The 21,066-nt window shown below is 36.5% G+C and overlaps 1 protein-coding gene across 4 annotated transcripts; it reads left to right on the forward strand.

Moving 5' to 3' along the window:
• The first annotated feature begins 1,690 nt into the window (after positions 1–1,690).
• On the forward strand, positions 1,691–20,245 carry LOC110591531 (UDP-glucuronosyltransferase 2B31). 4 transcript variants are annotated; one of them, XM_021702443.2, is made up of 6 exons: positions 1,691–2,438; positions 7,386–7,530; positions 8,998–9,129; positions 11,086–11,173; positions 16,469–16,688; positions 19,290–20,245. In XM_021702443.2, exons 1-6 carry the CDS (start codon positions 1,711–1,713, stop codon positions 19,567–19,569), a joined length of 1,593 nt encoding a protein of 530 aa, XP_021558118.1. In that variant the 5' UTR covers positions 1,691–1,710; the 3' UTR covers positions 19,570–20,245. The 4 variants fall into 4 exon arrangements, with proteins under 4 accessions (XP_021558118.1, XP_021558117.1, XP_021558119.1 ...); XM_021702442.2 differs by having other exon boundaries at positions 1,691–2,434; positions 7,382–7,530; XM_021702445.2 differs by having other exon boundaries at positions 1,711–2,182; positions 7,382–7,530.
• The last annotated feature ends 821 nt before the right edge of the window (positions 20,246–21,066 follow it).

Consider the following 21,066-nt stretch of genomic DNA (forward strand, 5'->3'; position numbering starts at 1 on the left):
GAAAAAAACCCCACCTATTTTGTATGTTATATGTATTATATACTATATTATTACAATAAAGCTAGAGAAAAAGAAAAAAAGATACCATATGATCTAGTAATTCCACTACTGGGCATTTACCCAAAGAAAACAAAAACACTAATTCAAAAAGATATATACACCCTATGTTTACTGCAGCATTATTTGCAATAGCCAGCATATGGAAGCAACCCAAATGTCCATCAATAAATGAATGGATAAAGAAGATGTAGTATATGTAGACAATCCTTTATTAATCCACCATAAAAAAAAAATGTTAACTTGCCATTTGTGATAACATGGACAGACTGAGAGAGTATTATGCTAAATGAAGTAAGTCAGAGGGAGAAAGACAAATACCATATGATTTCACTTATATGTGGAATCTAAAAAACAAAACGAATAAACAAAAGCAGAAAGACTCATAAATACAGAGAATTGATGGTTGCTAAAAAAAAAAGAGAGGGAGAGAGGGAAAGCAAAATGGGTGAAGGGGAGTGGGAGATACAGGCTTCCAGTTATGGAATGAATGTCAGGAGGATAAAAGGTACAACATAGGGAATATAGTCAAAGTTATTGTAATAATGTTGTGTAGTGACAAATGGAATCTACATTTGTGGTGAGCATAACATAGCAGATAGACTTGCTGAGTCACTATGTTGTAACCTGAAACTAATGAAATGTTTGTGTGAACTATGCTTTAATAAAAAAGTAATAAAGGGGCGCCTGGGTGGCTCAGTTGGTTAAGCAACTGCCTTCGGCTCAGGTCATGATCCTGGAGTCCCAGGATCGAGTCCCGCATCGGGCTCCCCGCTCAGCGGGGAGTCTGCTTCTCCCTCTGACCCTCCCCCCTCTCATGCTCTCTGTCTCCCATTCTCTCTCTCAGATAAATAAATAACAAATCTTTAAAAAAAAAAAAAGTAATAAAAAAAGATTTTTAAAAAGTCCTCACCACAAAACAAAATTATGTGAGGTGATGGACGTGGTAACTAATCTTGTGGTGTAACCATTTCACAGTACATAAGTAAATCAAGTCATCATGCTGTATACCTTAAACCTGCACACTGTTATATCAATGATATCTCAATAAAGTCAGAAAACAAATTTTTAACATAAAACATCATGCTAATTAAGGGAGCCAGTCACAAAGAGAACAGACAATATATATGACAAAAAGTAGATAAAATGTTGACTAGGGCTGGGAGATGCAGAAAACACAGTTTCATTAGAGGGTGAAGGTTTCCATTTGGGGTAATAAAAGTGCTCTAAAATTGATCGTCATGGTAGTTGCACAATTCTGGGAATATACTAAGAACCACTGAATTGTACACTTTAAATCTGACAATTTTATAGCATGTGAATTACATGTCAACCAAATTTTTATGAACAAAACAAAAAAAATTTCTTGAACCATCATATCCAAGAAATAAATTCACCTGTATATTCATCATTCGCTAGATGATAGAACTTACAAGCGTCAAACAAATATTAAACACATTTGTATACAAATGAAATCATCTACCTTTGGCTTTTTCCACTTGCCATTCAGATGCTCTGACTGTTGATATAATGTGTTTACTTTGAAATGTAGGAGTTATACTTTAACTTACTGATTGATTTCTCCTTGGATATAAGTACAAGCAATGGGAGAAGGAAACAGGAGTCTGAAAAGAAGCATTGCATTCCACTAGGATGTCTATGAAATGGATTTCAGTTCTTCTGCTGCTTCAGCTGAGCTGTTACTTCAGCTCTGGAAGTTGTGGAAATGTGCTAGTGTGGCCCACAGAATATAGCCACTGGATCAATATAAAGACAATCCTGGATGAACTTATCCAGAGAGGTCATGAAGTGACTGTTCTGACATCTTCAGCTTCCATTCTTGTTGATCCGAGCAAATCATCTACTATTAAATATGAGATTTATCCTGTATATTTACAGAGAAAGGATTTTGAGGATATTTTCAGGAAACTGATCCACATATGGATATATAATTTGCCAAGAGATACATTTTGGGGATATTTTTCACAACTGCAAGAAATCTTTTGGGAATATTCTGACTGTATTCAAAAGTTCTGTAAAGATATAGTTTTGAACAGGAAACTCATGACAAAACTACAAGAATCAAAGTTTGATGTCATTCTTGCAGATGCCATTGGACCCTGTGGTGAACTGCTGGCTGAGCTACTTAAAATACCTTTGGTGTACAGTCTCCGCTTCTCTCCTGGCTATAGAGTTGAAAAGCATAGTGGAGGACTTCCTTTACCTCCATCCTACGTGCCTATGATTATGTCAGAATTAAGTGGTCAAATGACATTCATGGAGAGAGTAAAAAATATGATATATGTGCTTTATTTTGACTTTTGTTTCCAATCATTTAGTGAGAAGAGTTGGGATCAGTTTTACAGTGAAGTATTAGGTAAGTCATGTTTTTAATTGGTAGCATGAAGTTTTAATTAGTGCCTGGGAAGGTGAGTTTGTATAAATATAAAATCAGAGAAATTTGTCCTTTATAAGTGCAATGATGAAATGAAAATATAAAATGATCTCTCAACCTCACAAATGTTATGGAAAGACTTATATGACAGGGCCAGTTAGAACCCTGTGGTCCATTATTTAGTACATTACACTCCAGGAAGTCAATAACCACAAATTAAAACACTAAGGATTTCTTGAAGCAATTAGATATCTATTCTTTGTGTGTTTGTTTGTAATACTTAAAAAAATTTTTACTTTTTTCTGGATAAAGTGTTTTAACCTTTCTTTGTTATTTATTAAATACAGGGTGAAAGTATTACTTCTGATATGCTTTACTTTTTAGAATAATTTTAAGTCACAGCATATTGAGTCAAGATTTCCCATATAACCCTTGCCCCCCCACACATGCATAAAACATCCCCCACCAGAGTGGTACATTTGTTACAACTGATGAACCTACATTGACACATATTATCATCCAAAGTCCATAGTTTACATTAGAGTTCACTCTTGGTGTTGTACATTCTATAGGCTTTAACAAATTTTGGGGGGACGCCTGGGTGGCTCAGCCGTTAAGCGTCTGCCTTCGGCTCAGGTCATGATCTCAGGGTCCTGGGATCGAGCCCCGCATCGGGCTCCCTGCTCCGCGGGAAGCCTGCTTCTCCCTCTCCCACTCCTCTTGCTTATGTTCCCTCTCTCACTGTGCCTCTCTCTGTCAAATAAAATCTTTAAAAAAAAAAAGGTTTTAACAAATTTTTAATGATATGTATACATCACTATTGTATCAGAGTAGTTTCACTGCCTTAAAAATCCTCTCTGCTGTGCCTATTTCCTACATACCATTTTACTTTACTTTTTCCACTTTTTAAAAAAGGCATTAGAGGGGTCCCTGGGTGGCTCAGTTGGTTAAGCATCTGCCTTCAGCTCAGGTCATGATCCCAGAGTCCTAGGATTGAGGTCCACGTCAGGCTCTCTGTTCAACAGGAAGCCTGCCTCTCCCTCTTGATCTGCCTGCCACTTCCCCTGCTTGTGCTCTCTCTCTCTGTGCCAAATAGATAAATAAAATCTTTTTTAAAAAAGACATTAGAAATTTCACTATCTTGATGAAAGCAGACATGTTAATTGAGGAGTCACATATTTCTAGTATAACTGTCTATAAAGTATTGAGGATATTATTTTCACTTGTTTCCCTTCTTTAATTTAAAAATTAAAGTGTTTTGTCATATTACCTGAAAGAGTCCTTCATAATTGGACTAAATAGTGGCTCTACCCCAGACTCAGGAACCTATAATAAGAAGTTTCTAATGATTACAAATTCTTTCACCAGGGCTTATAAATCATGTTTTAAAGGCCTAAAATCTTGTTGAAAGTTGCACATACACATTAATAGTTCACATTTTTTAAAAACTGTTACTCCGTTAAAGAAAAAGTGAGCCAAAATTAAGAGTGCACATACCTATTTCCATACTTGATGAAAATATTCCAGCTGTTATTTGCAAATATCATTTAATATACAAATATTAAGCTCCTAATGTGAACCAAGTGCAATGGTAAGTACAAGGAATCAAACCATACCTTCAAAACCTCACAGTTTTCTTGGAAAATCTAGGATCAAGGGAATAACTTGCTAAATTATAGAAATGAGACTGAGTACCCTAGGGAAAGGTGTTTCCATTGGTTAATTGATTGGGGAGCTCAAATAATTGTTTACATTTGCATCTGCTACTTCTGCAGCATTTTAAAGTAAACAAATGCATGTTTAATTTGATAGTAGCTTAGGTTTAATAATTGTTTATGATTGTGAATGTACTATTGTGATGTTAGAAATGAGTCTTACGCTTTGTCTTTCAAATATACATATGAACAACATATATAAATGTGTAAATACATATTTGCATCATTATACATGTTTGTATCATATATGTGCTCTATTATCAAACTACAAATATTTTTGAACATTTTTGACTAAATTATTCCAAACTCTTTTCAGAAAATTCCCTAGTATATTCACATTACATTACTCTTATTTCCTCTACCTGTTGCTTGTTGTGGGTTTTTTTTTACTTATTTATTTATTTACTTTTATTTTTCTATTAAGTTTTCATTTTAATTCCAGTATAGTTAACAGAGAGTGTTATATTAGTTTCAGGTGTACAATATAGTGATTCAACAATTCTGGACATCACTCTGTGCTCATCACAAGTGTCCTCCTTAATCCCCATCACCTATTTAACCCATCCCCCCACCCACTGCCCCTCCAGTAACACTCAGTTTGCCCTCTACAGTTCAGAGTCTATTTCTTGGTTTGTCTCTCTATCTTTTTGTCTTTTGTTTGTCTGGTTTCTTAAATTCCACATATGAGTGAAATCATATGGTATTTGTCTTTCTCTGACTGACTTATTTTACTTAGTATAATACTCTCTAGTTCCGTCTGTGTCATTGCAAATTGCAAGATTTCATTTTTTAAAAAAGATTTTCTTTATTTGAGAGAGAGAGAAAGAAAGTGAATGGGAGAGAGAGGGAGAGAGAATCTGAAGCATACTCCACACTGACCACATAGCCCCACTTGGGGCTCCATCCCACGAACACTAGATCATGACATGAGTCAAAACCAAGAGTTGGATGCTTAACCAACTGAGCCAGCCAAGTGCCCCAAGATTTCATTCTTCTTTATGGCTGAGTAATATTCATTGTATAAATATACCACTTCTTTAGCCATTCATCAGTTGGTGGACACTTAGGCTGTTTCCATAATTTGGCTATTGTAGATAATGCTGCTATAAACATTGGGGTACATGTATCCCTTTGAATGAGTATTTTTGTATTCTTTGGGTAAATACCTAGTAGTGCAATTGTTGAATCATAGGGTACATCTATTTTTAACTTTTTGAGAAACCTCCACACTTGTTTCTTGTGGCTTTGATTTTAGCCATTCTGAAAGATGTGACGTGGTATCTCACTGTAGTTTTGATTTGCATTTCCCTGATGATGAGTGATGTGGAGCATCTTTTCATGTGTCTATTGGCCATCTGTATGCCTTCTTTGGAGAAATGTCTGTTCATGTCTTCTGTCCTTTTTAAAATTGGATTATTTGGTTTTGGGGTATTGAGTTGTATAAGTTCTTTTTTTCAAGATTTTATTTATTTATTTGACAGAGAGAGACACAGCAAGAGAGGGAACACAAACAGGGGGAGTGGGAGAGGGAGAAGCAGACTTCCTGCCAAGCAGGGAGCCTGATGAGGGGCTCGATCCCAGGCCCTGGGATCATGACCTGAGCCGAAGGCAGACACTTAACAACTGAACCACCCAGGCACCCTACAAGTTCTGTATATATTTTGGGTACTAACCCTTTCTCAAATGTCATTTGCAAATATCTTCTCCCATTCAGTATGTTGCCTTTTAGTTTTATTGATTGTTTCCTTCATTATGCAGAGGTGTTTTTTTTTTTTTTAACTTTGATGTAGTCCCAATAGTTTATTTTTGCTTTTATTTCCCTTGCCTCAGAAGACATATCTAGAAAAATGTTCCTATGGCTGATGTCAGAGACATTATTGCCTGTGCTCTCTTCTAGGATTTTTATAGTTTCAGGTTTCACATTTAGTTTTTTATTTTTATTTTTATTTTTATTTTTTTATTTTTTTTTAAAGATTTTATTTATTTATTTGAGACAGAGAATGAGAGAGAGAGAGCACATGAGAGGGGGGAGGGTCAGAGGGAGAAGCAGGCTCCCTGCCGAGCAGGGAGCCCGATGCGGGACTCGATCCAGGGACTCCAGGATCATGACCTGAGCCGAAAGCAGTCGCTTAACCAACTGAGCCACCCAGGCGCCCTCACATTTAGTTTTTTAATCCATTTTGAATTTATTTTTGTGTATGGTATAAGAAAGTGGTCCAGTTTCATACCTTTGCATGTAGCTGCCCAATTTTCCCAACACCATTTGTTGAAGAGACTATCTTTTTTCCCATGGGATATTCTTTCCTCTTTTGTCAAAGATTAATTGACCATATAACTGAGTTTTCTATGCTGTTCCATTGATCTATGTGTCTGTTTTTGTGCTAGTACCATACTGTCTTGATTACAGCTTTGTAGTATAACTTGAATCTGGAATTGTGATAGCTCCCATTTTTTTCTTTTTCAAGATTGCTTTAGCTATTTGGAGTCTTTTGTGGTTCTATACAAATTTTAGGATAGTTTGTTCCAGTTCTGTGAAAAATGCTGTTGGTGTTTTGATAGGGATTGCATTAAATGTGTAGATTGCTTTGGGTAGTATATACAGTTCAATATTTGTTCTTCTAATTCATGTGCACAGAATGCCTTTCCATTTCCTTATATCCTCTTATATCCTTATTCCTAGGTACTTTATTATTTTTGGTGCAATTACAAATGGGATTATTTTCTTAATTTCTCTTTCTTCTGCTTCATTATTAGTATATAGAAATGTAACAGATTTCTGTATACTGATTTTGCATCCTGTGACTTTACTGAATTAATTTAACAGTTCTAGTAGTTTTTTGGTAAGTCATGTCATCTGCAAATAGTGAAAGTTTTGCTTCTGGATAACTTTTATTTCTTTTTGTCCTCTGACTGCTGTAGCCAGGACTTCTAGTACTATGTTGAATAAAAGTGGTAAGAGTGGACATCCTTGTCTTGTTCCTGACCTTAGGGGAAAAGCTCTCTGTTGTTCCCCATTGAGTATGATGTTCACTGTGGGTTTTCCATATAAGGCCTTTATTTTGTTGAAGTATGTTCACTCTAAACCAACTTTGTTGAGAGTTTTTATCATGAATGGATGTGTACTTTGTCAAATGCTTTTTCTGCATACATGGAAATGATCATATGGTTTTTATCCCTTCTCTTATTGATGTGATGTTTGGTTTTTTCCCTTCAGGAAGACCCACTACATTATTTGAGTTAATGGGAAAGGCTCAAATATGGCTCATTCGAACCTACTGGGATTTTGAATTTCCTCGCCCATTCCTACCAAATTTTGAATTTGTTGGAGGACTCCACTGCAAACCTGCCAAACCCCTGCCTAAGGTAGCTGATTCCTGTTTCTTTTGTTTTATTTTCTCTGAGGCATTTCACCAGTATTCTAGCTTAAAAACACCATTCCTCAACAATGTTTGTGTGTCCCAACAATATCTGCAGGCAAATCCAATGTTTACTTGCTGTCACTCCAACATTTACACAATTCATTTGAGATGCCAAGGTTTGACAACTTAGAGCATTAAAGGGTTTGCTTAGCCTATAAGAACATGTGTTTTCTGCCACACACCAAGACTGGACAAAATCTCAGTAAAGATCGGGGGAACATGGTTCTCAACATTATAGCTGACAAAATGAGTGCAGAGAAAACTACACTGTGTATATAATAAGGACCATAAATTCTGCATATTTAATAAGGACCAAATAATTTCTACCACTTATATCTGAAAAACATCCACAATATAAAATTACAAAAGAGTTCTGTATGCTTTCTTCTTTTTTTGAAAGAAAGCAATAATGTAATATGTTTTAAGTTGATATTGTAACTTTAAGACATAATTGAAAAACAAGCATCCCTTACTGAATGATTTTATGGTCTCTTCAACATCTTGTTTGTCTACCTTCTTATTGGTAATAAGATGAAACTAAGATCTTATTTGGTGGTTAACCTAATATCAATTTTGATTACAAAATGTTTAGGTGTATATGGTAAATTTCTCAAGGTCTAAATCCTGAGGTAAAACTAGCAAAAGTTCTATTCAGTCTAATACAAGTGTCCATCAACAGATAAATCCATAAACAAAATGTATTTACACACAATGGAATATTAGTCATAAAATAGAAGACAATTCTAACACATACTCCAACGTGGAAAACTTTAGGACATTAGGCAAAGTGAAAGGGGTAATCACAAAAAGACAAATACTGTATGATTCCACTGATATGAGGTATGCAGATTAGTCAAATTCATAGAAATACAAAGTATAATGATGGTTGCTAAAGATGTAAAGGAGGGAATGGGGAATTGTTATATAATGGGTACAGAGTTCCAGTTTAGCAAGATGACAAAGTTCCGGTGATTGGTTATCCAACAGTGTAAATGTACCCATTATTGAACTGCATACCCAGGAATAGTTAAAATGGCAATTTTTGTGTGTATTTTATCACAATTTAAAGATAAAAACAGGCATTACTCTAATAACTCCTGATAATATTTGGTATCTCTCTTTAGCTGTTTGTAGAAATTCTCTTTTTTAAAAAAGATTTATTTATTTGAGATAGAGTAGGGGCATTGGGGGGAGTGGAGCAGAGGGAGAGAGAGAATACCCAGCAGATTCCCCACTGAGTGTAGAGCCAGACTTGGGGCTCAATTTCACAACCCTGAGATCATGACCTGAGATGAAATCAAGAGTCAGATACTTAACTGACTGAGCCACCCAGGCGCCCCTGTAGAAATTCTTTTAATAGTGTTTGCTATGCTGTTCCTCTTTTGTGATAGAGCAAATTCTTTCTTCACAGGAAATGGAAGAGTTTGTCCAGAGCTCTGGAGAAAACGGTATTGTGGTGTTTAGTCTAGGGTCAATGGTCAATAACATGCCAGAGGAAAGAGCCAATGTGATTGCATCAGCCCTTGCCCAGATTCCACAAAAGGTTAGATAAAGTAACTTAATCGTATACAACTACTTAATAAGTCTGTTAAACTGTGTAAAGGGTTTGATTACCCTTTCCTTCATGACATGGAAACCATGATGATAGCTCCAATTTATCTCAGATATGAGCAAAATATACACAGCAGATGCTATCCTCATTAGTATAGTGGTGAGTATCCCCGCCTGTCACAGCAGATGCTAAAGTAGTACAGAAGGTGTTTTGACAATAACTTTGGTATTAACATTGAGATCAGAAAGAAATATATTTAGGAGGTATATATTTAGGAGGTACAGCGTAAAGTTTGCTATTATAATGTATCATGGGCAGATACAGAAATCACCAAATTCTGTCCTGTCATTCACTCCTTTTCCTTACAGGATTTCCAAGGGCACTGAATACCTCATAGATGTTCTCAGAAAGGAGTTAAATTTCAAGTTATGTTAAGCAGGAACTGATAAAAGTCTGAAAAGCATCATGCAGTTTATGCTTGCTGGATAATCCAGGTTTCTTTTCCTTCCCCTAAATTTTTGAGATAAGCCTATTCAGTATGCTGTTCAGAGAGAGGATGGCCAGGGTTCACCAAGCTATGTCTAGGCATTCATCCAGCCTAGATTATTTAGAGAAAGAGAAAAACTGACATGACTGGTGGAGTGGGCCCTATTAAGAGTAAAAGAGTAAGATAAATGAAAAAGGGGGAGATGGGTCTACCCCTCAAGGTGACCCTGTGCTTACTAATATGTGGTTCCAAAAGGACTTTAACTTATCAGAATACTAACTCCTCCTGATTCAGGAAGGAAATGTAAATATATTAAGGAGTCAACCAGAAACAAGCCTAGCAAGGGAAAGTTTCGGATGCCTCTTTCTACATAAAATATAGTAGTAAATTGCTTTCCAATATATAGAAAAAAACCTAGAGTATTTGGGTATTTGTGAACTACTTTTTAGTTTACTGATATAGTTTCTCTTTATGCTAATGTTCGCTTAATATCTAAAGTTACTTGAAACATAGCAAATATATGTTAACCAATGAAAACTATAATCCAGTTTATGAGGATTGCTGGGGAATTCTAAAATCAATCTATTTTGGTACTGAGAATGGAAATTGCTTGGGTATAGACCTCATATTAATCAATGCTGTCAATGCTTTGTAGTGCATCACTGAAGTGTTAACAATCAGTTAAATAAAATTTAGCATCATCACAGTTTTGGATTTTTTTCAGCAGCTACACTGTTATTTCTGAAGTGCCAACAGGCTCTTCTTTGTAACATTTAAAAAACTTCCAAACCAAGAAATAGTAATAATAATCTGGATTCATGTAAAAAATTACCTTTTTCTTGGAAGTAGTGCCTAATAATTAGTAATGTAAAAGAAATTAAATGTACTAAGTAGAAATTATTTATATTAATAAATTACTAATAAACAGAATTATTTCTCACAAGCAGCAGATTGCATACTTAGCTTTTTTGTATATCAAAAGACATAAAACTCTAATAAAATAATGTATGGAACAAGTAGATACAAGTGAACTCCTTCTGTAACACTTAAAAAGGAATAAATAGGTTAATATGACATCGGAAGATGAAAGCAATTATAATAGATAAAACAAAACAAATGTGTAGATCTTAGTAATTTCCTACTTGTTTGCACTAGAATTATAATAACTGCTTAAAAATGTTTTAAATACTTGTATTTGTCACTGATAATCTCATTTGTCTAATCTCTATGTGTGAACCATCATGATTACAATCATACTTGATTGAATATAAAAATAAGGAACAAAAATGTGGGTATTTTATTATACCAGTGTTTTAGTAGTCTTATTTTTAATATCTTTTGTCCTTATTACTTACCAGTCGATGAAAGGGGTCTAACTAGATTATCTCTTAATTTCTTTAAAATTCCTACATGCTATAACTTCAAAGTTCAACTCATGAAATAAGGTATTTTCTTAACAGGTTCTATGGAGATTTGATGGCAAGAAACCAGACACCTTAGGGCCAAATACTCGGCTATATAAGTGGATCCCCCAGAATGACCTTCTTGGTAAGAATCTGGAAAACACTGAATTGAAAGTAACTCTAAACAAAATGATAAGAGTTTCCAAGAAGGAAATTGATTGAACATTTATTATTGAAAAACTCAAAAACCAAACTTAACTTCCTTACATTTATTTTGCAGTCCTAGGGGGAAAAAGATAAGATACAGCATGTTATTATATACAGTCACATTCCTTATGGCCAGAATCAAAGTATCTTTATTTCAGGTGTAATTACTTCTCAAAGGTAATTTTTTTATTTTTTAATTTAAATTCAAATAGCCAATATAGTACATCATTAGTTTTGGATGTAATGTTCAATAATTTATCAGTTGCATATAACACCCAGTGCTCATCACATCATGTGCCCTCCTTAATGCCCATCACCCAGTTACCCCATCCTCCCACACACCTCCCCTCCAGCAACCCTCAGTTTGTTTCCTATATTTAAGAGTCTTTCATGATTTTTCTCCCTCTCTGATTTTTTTCCATTCCGTTTTTCCTCCCTTTCCTTATGATCCTCTGTGCTGTTTCTTATATTTGCCATATGAGTGGAACCATAAGATAATTGTCTTTCTCTGGTTGACTTATTTCATTCAGCATAATACCCTCCGGTTCCATCCATGTCATTATAAATGGCAAGTATGCATCCTTTCTGATGGCTGAGTAATATTCCATTGTATATATATATATATACCACATCTTCTTTATCCATTCATCTGTCCACGGATATCTCAGCTCTTTCCACAGTTTGGCTAACTGTGGATATTGCTGCTATAAACACTGAGGTGCGGGTGCTCCTTCAGATCAATACATTTGTATCTTTGGGGTAAATACCTAGTAGTGCAATTGCTGGGTCATAGGGAAGCTCTATTTTTTTTTTTAAGATTTTTTATTTATTTATCTGAGAGAGAGAATGGGAGACAGAGAGCATGAGAGGGGCAGGATCAGAGGGAGAAGCAGACTCCCCGCTGAGCAGGGAGTCCGATGCGGGACTCGATCCAGGGACTCCAGGATCATGACCTGAGCCGAAGGCAGTTGCTTAACCAACTGAGCCACCCAGGCGCCCACCTGTGAGTGCTTTTCATGGGGAGCCTGCTTCTCCCTCTCCCTCTGCCTGCCGCTACCCCCTGCTTGTGCTCTCTCTTTCTCTCAAATAAATAAATAAAATCTTTTTTAAAAATTACTTTTTTAAAAAATACTTCCCTCTTAGGACGGCCTCTGCTGCATCCCAAAGGTTTTGAACAGTTGTGTTTTCATTTTCATTTGTTTCCCTGAAATGTTTTAATTCTTCTTTAATTTCCTGGTTGACCCATTCATTCTTTAGTAGGATGCTCTTTTACCTCCAAGTGTTTGAGTTCCTTCCAAATATCCTCTTGTAAATGAGTTCAAGTTCAAAGAATCATGGTCTGAAAATATGCAAGGGATAATCCTAATCTTTAGGTATGTGTTGAAACCTGATTTGTGACCCAGTATGTGATCTATTTTGGAGAATGTTCCATGTGCACTTGAGAAGAATGTGTATTCTGTTCTTTTAGGATGGAATGCTTTGTATATATCTGTGGAGTCCATCTGGTCCAGTGTGTCTTTCAAAGCCCTTGTTTCCTTGTTGATCTTCTGCTTACATGTCCATTGCAGTGAATGGGGTATTGAAGTCCCCTACTATTACTGTATTATTATCAATGTGTTTCTTTAATTTGGTTATTAATTTATTTATATAAATGGCTGCTCCCAAGTTAGGAGCATAAATATTTATAATTGTTAGATCTTCTTGTTGGATAGACCCTTTAAGTATGATATAGTGTCCCTCTTCATCCCTTCCTACAGTCCTTGGTTTAAAATCTAATTTGTCTAATGTAAGGATTGCCACCCTAGCTTTCTTTTGATGTCCATTATCATGATAAATGGTTTTCCACCCCCTCACTTTCAATCTGGAAGTGTCTTTGGGTCTAAAATATGTCTCTTGCAGACAGCATATTAATGGGTCTTGCTTTTTTATGCAATCTGATACCCTGTGTCTTTCAATTGGGGCATTTAGCCCATTTACATTCAGAATAACTACTGAAAGTTATGAGTTTAGTGCTATTGTATTACCTATGAAGTCACTGTTTCTGTGGACTGTCTCTGTTCCTTTCTGATCTATGTTACTTTTGGACTCTCTCTTCACTTAAAGGATCCCCTTTAATATTACTTGCAGGGCTGGTGTAGTGATCAGAAATTCTTTTAGTTTCTGTTTGTCCTGGAAGCTTTTTATTTCTCCTATTTTCAATGACAGCCTTGCTGGATAAAATATTCTTGGCTGCATATTTTTCTCATTTAGCACCCTGAATATATCATGCCAGTCCTTTCTGGCTTGCCAGGTCTCTGTGGATAGGACTGCTGCAAGTCTAATATTTCTACCCTTGTAGATTACGGACCTCTTGTCCCAAGCTGCTTTTAGGATTTTCTCTTTGTCTCTGAGATTTGCAAGTTTCATTGTTGTATGTCGAAGAATTGACCTATTTTTATTGATTTTGAGGGAGGGTCTGTGTGCCTCCTGGACTTGAATGCCTGTTTCCTTCCCCAGATTAGGGAAGTTCTCAGCTATGATTTGCTCAAATATACCTCATGGCCTTCTCTTTCTCTTCCTCTGGGACCCCAATAATTCTAATATTGTTTCACTTTATGGTATCACTGATTTCTCGAAGCCTCCCCTCATGGTCCATTAGTTGTTTTTCTTGCTTTTCTCCAGCTTCCTTCCTTTCCATCATCTTGTCTTCTATGTTACTGACTCTTCTGCCTCATTTACCTTAGCTGTAAGAGCATCCATTTTAGACTGCATCTCAGTTAAAGCATTTTTAATTTCAGCATGATTAGATTTTATTTTTGCACTAAGAGATTCTCTAGAGTGTTTTATGCTTTTTTCAAGCCCACTTAGTAACTTTATAATCATTATCCTGAATTCCAGCTCTGACATTTTACCTATGTCCATATTGATTACATCTGTGGCAGAGAGTATTACCTCTGGTTCTTTCTTTTGTTGTGATTTCCTCCTTCTAGTCATTTTACCCAGAGAAGAATGGATGAATGAGAGAACAAAATAAAAACTATCAACCATGACCCAAATGAAACACACCAGACAAATCCAAAGAGGTCAGAAATGAAAAAAGAAACAGAAAAAAGGGGGCAAAAGAGAGATTATAATCTCCCAGGTGGACAAAACACAGTGATCCACTTGGTCCTGGGTGTATTTTGGTCTGTTTATTAGAAGACACTAAATCCTAAAATTGTAAAGAAAGTAGAACTTATATATATACAAAAATAAAATTGAAATAGTGAAAGAAAGCCAAAAATGAAGAATAGATCTATAAAATGTAAATTTAAAAATGAAAGTTAAAAAAATACTTAAAAACAAAGAGTTGATAAAATAAGAAACCAGCTGAGATGCCTCTCTGGCTCAGTCAGTTAAGCAACTGCCTTCAACTCAGGTCATGATCTCCAGGTTCTGGGATCATGACCTGAGCCGAAGGCAGACGCCCAACCGACTGAGCCACCCAGGCGCCCTAAAATCTTTGAAAAATAAATAAACCAATTGAAAAGGAAAAAAAGAAAAGGAAAATTTTAAACTGAAAGATAAATGAATCTTGAGAAAAAAACCTCAATTTCTATATACTATTTTCCCATAGTGTTGGAGTTTTGCAGTCCTGTGTGCTCCACAAACTGGGTGTTCCCTTCTTGTTTCAGCTGGTCTTCTGGGGGAGGGACCAACTGTGCTGATTATCAGGTGTCTTTGCCTGGGCAGACTTGCACCACCCCTTGCTAGGGGCCTGGGCTCAGTGTAAGCTGATTCTGATTGCTCTATGTGGCTTTTGTTCCCTGAAGGCCCTCTGTGCCTCTTTAGAGGATGAAAATAAAAATGGCTGCACCCCAATCTCCAGCCCTGAAGCTGAAAGATTGCAGTCCCCTCTCTTCTGTAAACCTTCAGGGATAAGCAGTCTTCACTACTGTGTCTGCCAAACTCTAGACTCTTGCAGTGCATGCCCGCACTGATCCTCCCAGGGGAAGGTGGGTCACCACATTTCTGCCCTTTTCAGGACCCCCCCCCACACACACACACACAGAGCAGTTGCCCAGTCCTGCACCCTCCTGCACTGCCCCTTCTAGGGGAAGGTGGAGAGTCACCACGTTTCTGCCCTTTGGAGGGCCCCCACACAGAGAGCGGTCACCCGATCATGCTGCAGTTTGTGGTTCATGGCGAACTGAGCTGAGACCCCCTCCTGTCTCACTGAACATAACTGGTTTCTCTGCTCTAATGCTTGGGAATTCTGCCAGCTCAGGCACCCCATTCTTTCTGTGACCCCAGGGATCCTGAGACCACACTGTCTCACCTAGGATTCTGCCCCACCTCACCACCTGAGTACCTTTCAGGCAGGAGTGTCTCTCCCTGGAGCAGACTTCGAAAGGGTCTGAGTTTGCACTCTGGGGCTATATCAATTTTTGGTAGCCAGCTTATGGAGGCTCCCTCCCCCTCCATTTATTTTCCAAATATACCCTCAGATTCATTTTTCTGCACCTCCTACCTTGCAAAAAGTGGTCACTTTTCTATTTGTAGAATTCCAGCAATTCTTTTCTTGTATCTCAGGTTGAATTCATAGGTGTTCAGAATAATTTGATAGTTTTCTAGCTAAATTCAGGGACAAGATGAAATGAGGTTCCCTACTCCCACCATTTTGCCTCCCCCAATAACTTTTTAATAACTACCTGGATCATCACTCTGTCTCCTAATTCTCCCACCTTATTCCTATCCTTTCTCATTCTGCATGGGTATTCAGTGTCACTGAAAAATAAAAGCCCCTCTTTAATTATCAGTGACTCTACATGTTCTCTAGGAAAACACCATAATAATTTTCATGAAGTCACAACACATTTCATGACAAAGTGCAGTCTTTCCCTGATTTGAACCACCACTATCACACTTCCTGCTACCTTGACACCCTACATGTTAAACTCAGTGACTTTACTGTTTAAGAGAATATGTTCTAATATGCCACCTCCTTGTCTTTTTTTTTTTTTGCACATGCTATTCTTTATCCAGAATGTTCCCTTTTGTCTGTCCAGCCATCTTGTATTCATTTTTCAAGTTACAAGTACCACACCAATCTTCATTTACCTCTCCAGCAGAGTTATGTGCTTCTTGCTCTGAGATCTGAAAGACATTTTAATGCTGTTTCATGTGTATAATACTATATGCCTTATGTTGCCCAACTCTCATTTTATTTCTAAGACTTATAATTAATAATGTGCTGAGATTCATCCAATCCTAGGTCATCCAAAAACCAAAGCCTTTGTAACTCATGGTGGAGCCAATGGCATCTATGAGGCGATCCACCACGGGATCCCCATGGTGGGCATTCCTTTGTTTGCGGATCAACCTGATAACATTGCTCACATGAAGGCCAAGGGAGCAGCTGTCAGTCTGGATTTCCACACACTGTCTAGTACAGATTTGCTCAATGCATTGAGGATGGTCATTGATGATGCTTCGTGAGTATTATAATTTTTTTCATTAATAGTATTTATAGATAGGTTCTTCTGTCAATGGTGACCATGAGTTTCATCCTATATTTAAGAGGCTAATTTTGAAATTTTAATATGATTTAACTGATCTTAAATCTACTTTTATTTTCAACCAGACATTTATTTCAAAGTTGCATTTTAACCCCATTGATTTAATGGGTAACCAATTGCTGCAACAATTTTCCACATGAACAAATGCAAAAGTCATACAGGTAATTGTAAGAAAACATTTTTAAAGATATAATAGAATCCATAAAATGAAAGAATGAAGAATTTGCAGTTATGTAAAATAACTTTCAATTCAGTACCAAAAATTTCTAAAACTAAAAATCTCTTTTTGCCCAAAAATTAATTTTTATTCTTATTTTAATATATTTTATAATATGTAATTTATGTACCATAAAACTTAAAGTATAAAAATGTTATGGAATTATGAAACCATCACTATAATCTAAGTTTGGGACATTTTCATTTGTCCAAAAAGGAATCACATATGACTTAGAAGTCATTTCTCATTCCTCTTGCCTTAAGTAAACAATCTACTTTCTATCTTTACAAATTGGCTGTATTCTGGATATTTCATACAAATGGAATCATACAATTTATGGTCTTTTGCATGTGGCTTCTTTCACTTGGCATGTTTTTGAGTTTCATTCATGTGGTAGTTTTGTATTGCTGAATAATATTCTATGGTATGGATATGCTACAATCTATTTATTCATTTATCAGTTCATGAATATTTTGGTTATTTCCACATTTAGGAATTACAAATATTGCTACATATGTTATTGTGTGAACAAAATTTTTCATTTCTTTTGGATAGACATCTAGGAGTAGAGTTGGTGATCATATGTTAACTCTGTGAGGAACTGCCAAATTGATGTCCAAATGAGATGCATGCACCATTTTACATTTCCACCTGCTGAGTATGGGAGATCCAAATTCTCCACATCATTACCAACACTTGTTATCATCTGTTTTATTACAGACATCCTAGTGGGTGTGAAGTGGTCCCTCCTTGTGGTCTTGATTTGCATTTCCCCCATAGCCAGAGTTATTAAGCATCTTTTCATATACTAATTTCCATTCATATATCCTCTTTAGAGAAATGTCTATTCCAATTCTCTGATAATTTTTAAATTTGATTACTTGTCTCACCTTATTAAAGAATTTGTTATGTGTTATGGATACAATACATTATCAGATATATGATTTGTTAATATTTTCTTCCATTCTGGCTGACTTGATTTTTCACTTTCTTGATTGTGTCCTATTGAAGATAAAACTTTTTAAATATGATAAGATAAATATTGAAATTTTCTATATTACAGAGGAAAACAATGTGAGGGAATTTGTAGTGCCTAGCACAGCAACCATGAATTCAGTATTTATTACTACTATAGTATTAATATTATATTAGGAGGGTATCATCTAAAGAAATGCTGAAAAATGTATTATCAAGAAGAAAATGATAGAACAATCAAATAATAAAAATACTTTAAAGTAGGCAAGAAAGAAAAAGAAAATACCTTAGTAGTAGGTATATTATTACATCCACTTCACAATAATATTTTAGCTAATTTAGCTAAAAGTGAATATTTTAGCTAATTTTGAATTTATGAGCTATTCAGTTAGGACTATGTGCATTTTTCTTATATAATATATTTAAATGTTTTTCTGGAAAAGAGAACATGTTTTCAAATTCTAGGTTTCAGATAGCAACACACACACACACACAGACACACACACACACACACAGAACAAATGTCCAAGGGTGCTTTGATAGTGTGCCCAGAAAAACCTCTCTGAGATGGAACATGAAGCTGGGTCAAGAGGTAGAAACAGCCTTGGGGTTTTGCTGGGAATAGTGTCCAGCAGAGAGACAGAGGGGACAGAAAGTGCAAAGGTGCTGAGGTGAGGACATGTTTGGCAACTTCAGTGAACTGCTAGCAGACCTCTGTGCCTACAACAGAGTGTACATGGGACAAAGTGACAGGAGAAGAGGTTGCTAGGCGTCTGTATCTGTAAGATCCTATAGTCCAAAATTCATAGTTGGATTTTATTCTAAATGTAATGAGAAGCCAGACAGAAATTTTGAGCAGGGAAGTGTCATGATCTGATATCTGTTTCAAAAATCAGACTGTCTACATGATGGAAAATAAAGAGTAGAGGGTAGAAGAGTGGAGACACGGAGACCAGTGAGGTGGCATTTTACTCACCATGACATAATTCCCTTTACTGCTTCATGAGGATCATTCTATAAGTGCATTCCCACCATCTCATTTTTAGCTGTTACAATGGCCTATATCATTTTCTCTGTTAGAAAAGATAAAACTATCCTAAATAAACTTCCATTTTCACTTTTTAAAATATTTGTTGATGGGAAAATTCCAATTTAAAAGCCCAATCTCCTATGTGGACCCAAATAAAAAACACACTACTTCTGTAATTCTATGGCATTTATTTTGAATCATTTGTATGGCACTTTACAAAAACCTTTCATGGGAATTATATGATTAGGCAAATTAGCTTCCTTTCAATATCAGTATCTTTATGTTTCTCCTTTAGATACAAAGAGAATGCTATGAAATTATCAAGAATTCACCACGATCAGCCTGTAAAGCCCTTGGATAGAGCAGTCTTCTGGATCGAGTTTGTCATGCGCCACAAAGGAGCAAAACACCTCAGGCCAGCCTCCCACAACCTCACCTGGTTCCAGTACCACTCTTTGGATGTGATTGGGTTCCTGCTGGCCTGTGTGGCAACTGCTATATTTGTCACCACACAGTGTTGTCTGTTTTGTTACCGGAAGTTTGCAAAAACAGGGACGAAGGAAAAAAAGGAGTAGTTGTATCTGGGGCCTCAAGCTGGTATGCCTCATAGATGGGACTCCTCAAGTTTATTCCAGAAAGAAGTTGTGATGTAAGATTCCCTTCCTCCTGCGACAAAATGACTTTTCACAACTTAGCTTCTCAGATCAAAATCTGCTTTTAAGGGATTTACTCCCTAAGAGTTAGAAATATGTCATGCCAACAGAAAAACTGGCAAAAATAAATAAAATAAAAATAAAACTGTATGGGTATTTATTGAAAATTATTATTCTAAATCAAAAGTCATCCCCCTCCAGAAATTATTGAGCTTAACTGTGTTTCAAACATTGGGCATGGACACAAGAACATAAAGAAGGCTATTCACAATATCACTATGATTGTGCAAATACTCAGAATATTTTAACTTAATTTTGGTGCAGAATTTTGTAGTTTTGTACCTTGCTAGAGAAACTACAGATAGTTGAAATTGTGTAAAATGATTTACCCATCCATTTTGTTTTGGAAGACCACTAATTCTCCTTGGCTCTTACTGTGGATCCAGCCTCAGCATCACTCCTTACCTAAGGACATGGGAAGTTGATGGCCTTCATCCAGTTTACTCATTTTTCAGTGAAATGTTTGTGGAATTAGAAATGTAACACCACTACCTGAATCTTATTATAAAATTGAACTATCTGAAAGTCTTTGATTTCATGACCAAATTCTCTTTCCTTTTCTTGACCTTTTTTTAAAATTTTATTTTATTATGCTATGTTAATCACTATACATTATATCATTAGTTTTTGATGTAGTGTTCCATGATTCATTTTTTGCGTATAACATCCAGTGCTCCATTCTGTACATGCCCTCTTTAATACCCATCATCAGGCTAACCCATCCCCCCCTCCCCTCTAGAACCCTCAGTTTGTTTCTCAGAGTCCATAGTCTCTCATGGTTCATCTCCCCCTCCGATTCTCCCCCCTTCATTTTCCCCTTCCTGCTATCTTCTTCTTCTTCTTTTTAACATATAATGTATTATTTGTTTCAGAGGTACGGTTCTGTGATTCAACAGTCTTACACAATTCATAGCGCTCACCATAGCCCATACCCTCCCTAATGTCTATCACCCAGCCACTCCATCCCTCCCACCCTCCACCACTCCAATAAGCCTCAGTTTGTTTCCTGTTCTTGACCTTTAAGAATATTCACCTGGTTGCTTTCACTCTCATGTTCAGCCTTTGATAATGGATGTAAGGTCTTATTAACCTGGCTAGCTCCTCAGGGCTCAGCAGAGGCAGGAGACAGAAATGCCCATCTCCCAGTTTTTCCCTGAAAGAGGCCTAGTTGTGTATTTTAAAAGCTGCTGCCCAAGGACTAGGCTTCAAATTCAGCATACATCTAGCAACAAACTGCAAACCTCCCTGGAGTCCAGTGAGTGCCCTTTTCATGCTCACACTTTCACCCATTCCAGATCACCACTGTCTCACTGAAATGAGCTTGTACACATGACTGGCATGCTGGCCTTTGTGGCAGGA

Source organism: Neomonachus schauinslandi, chromosome 2 (genome assembly GCF_002201575.2).
Source record: "Neomonachus schauinslandi chromosome 2, ASM220157v2, whole genome shotgun sequence".
Taxonomy (NCBI): domain Eukaryota; kingdom Metazoa; phylum Chordata; class Mammalia; order Carnivora; family Phocidae; genus Neomonachus; species Neomonachus schauinslandi.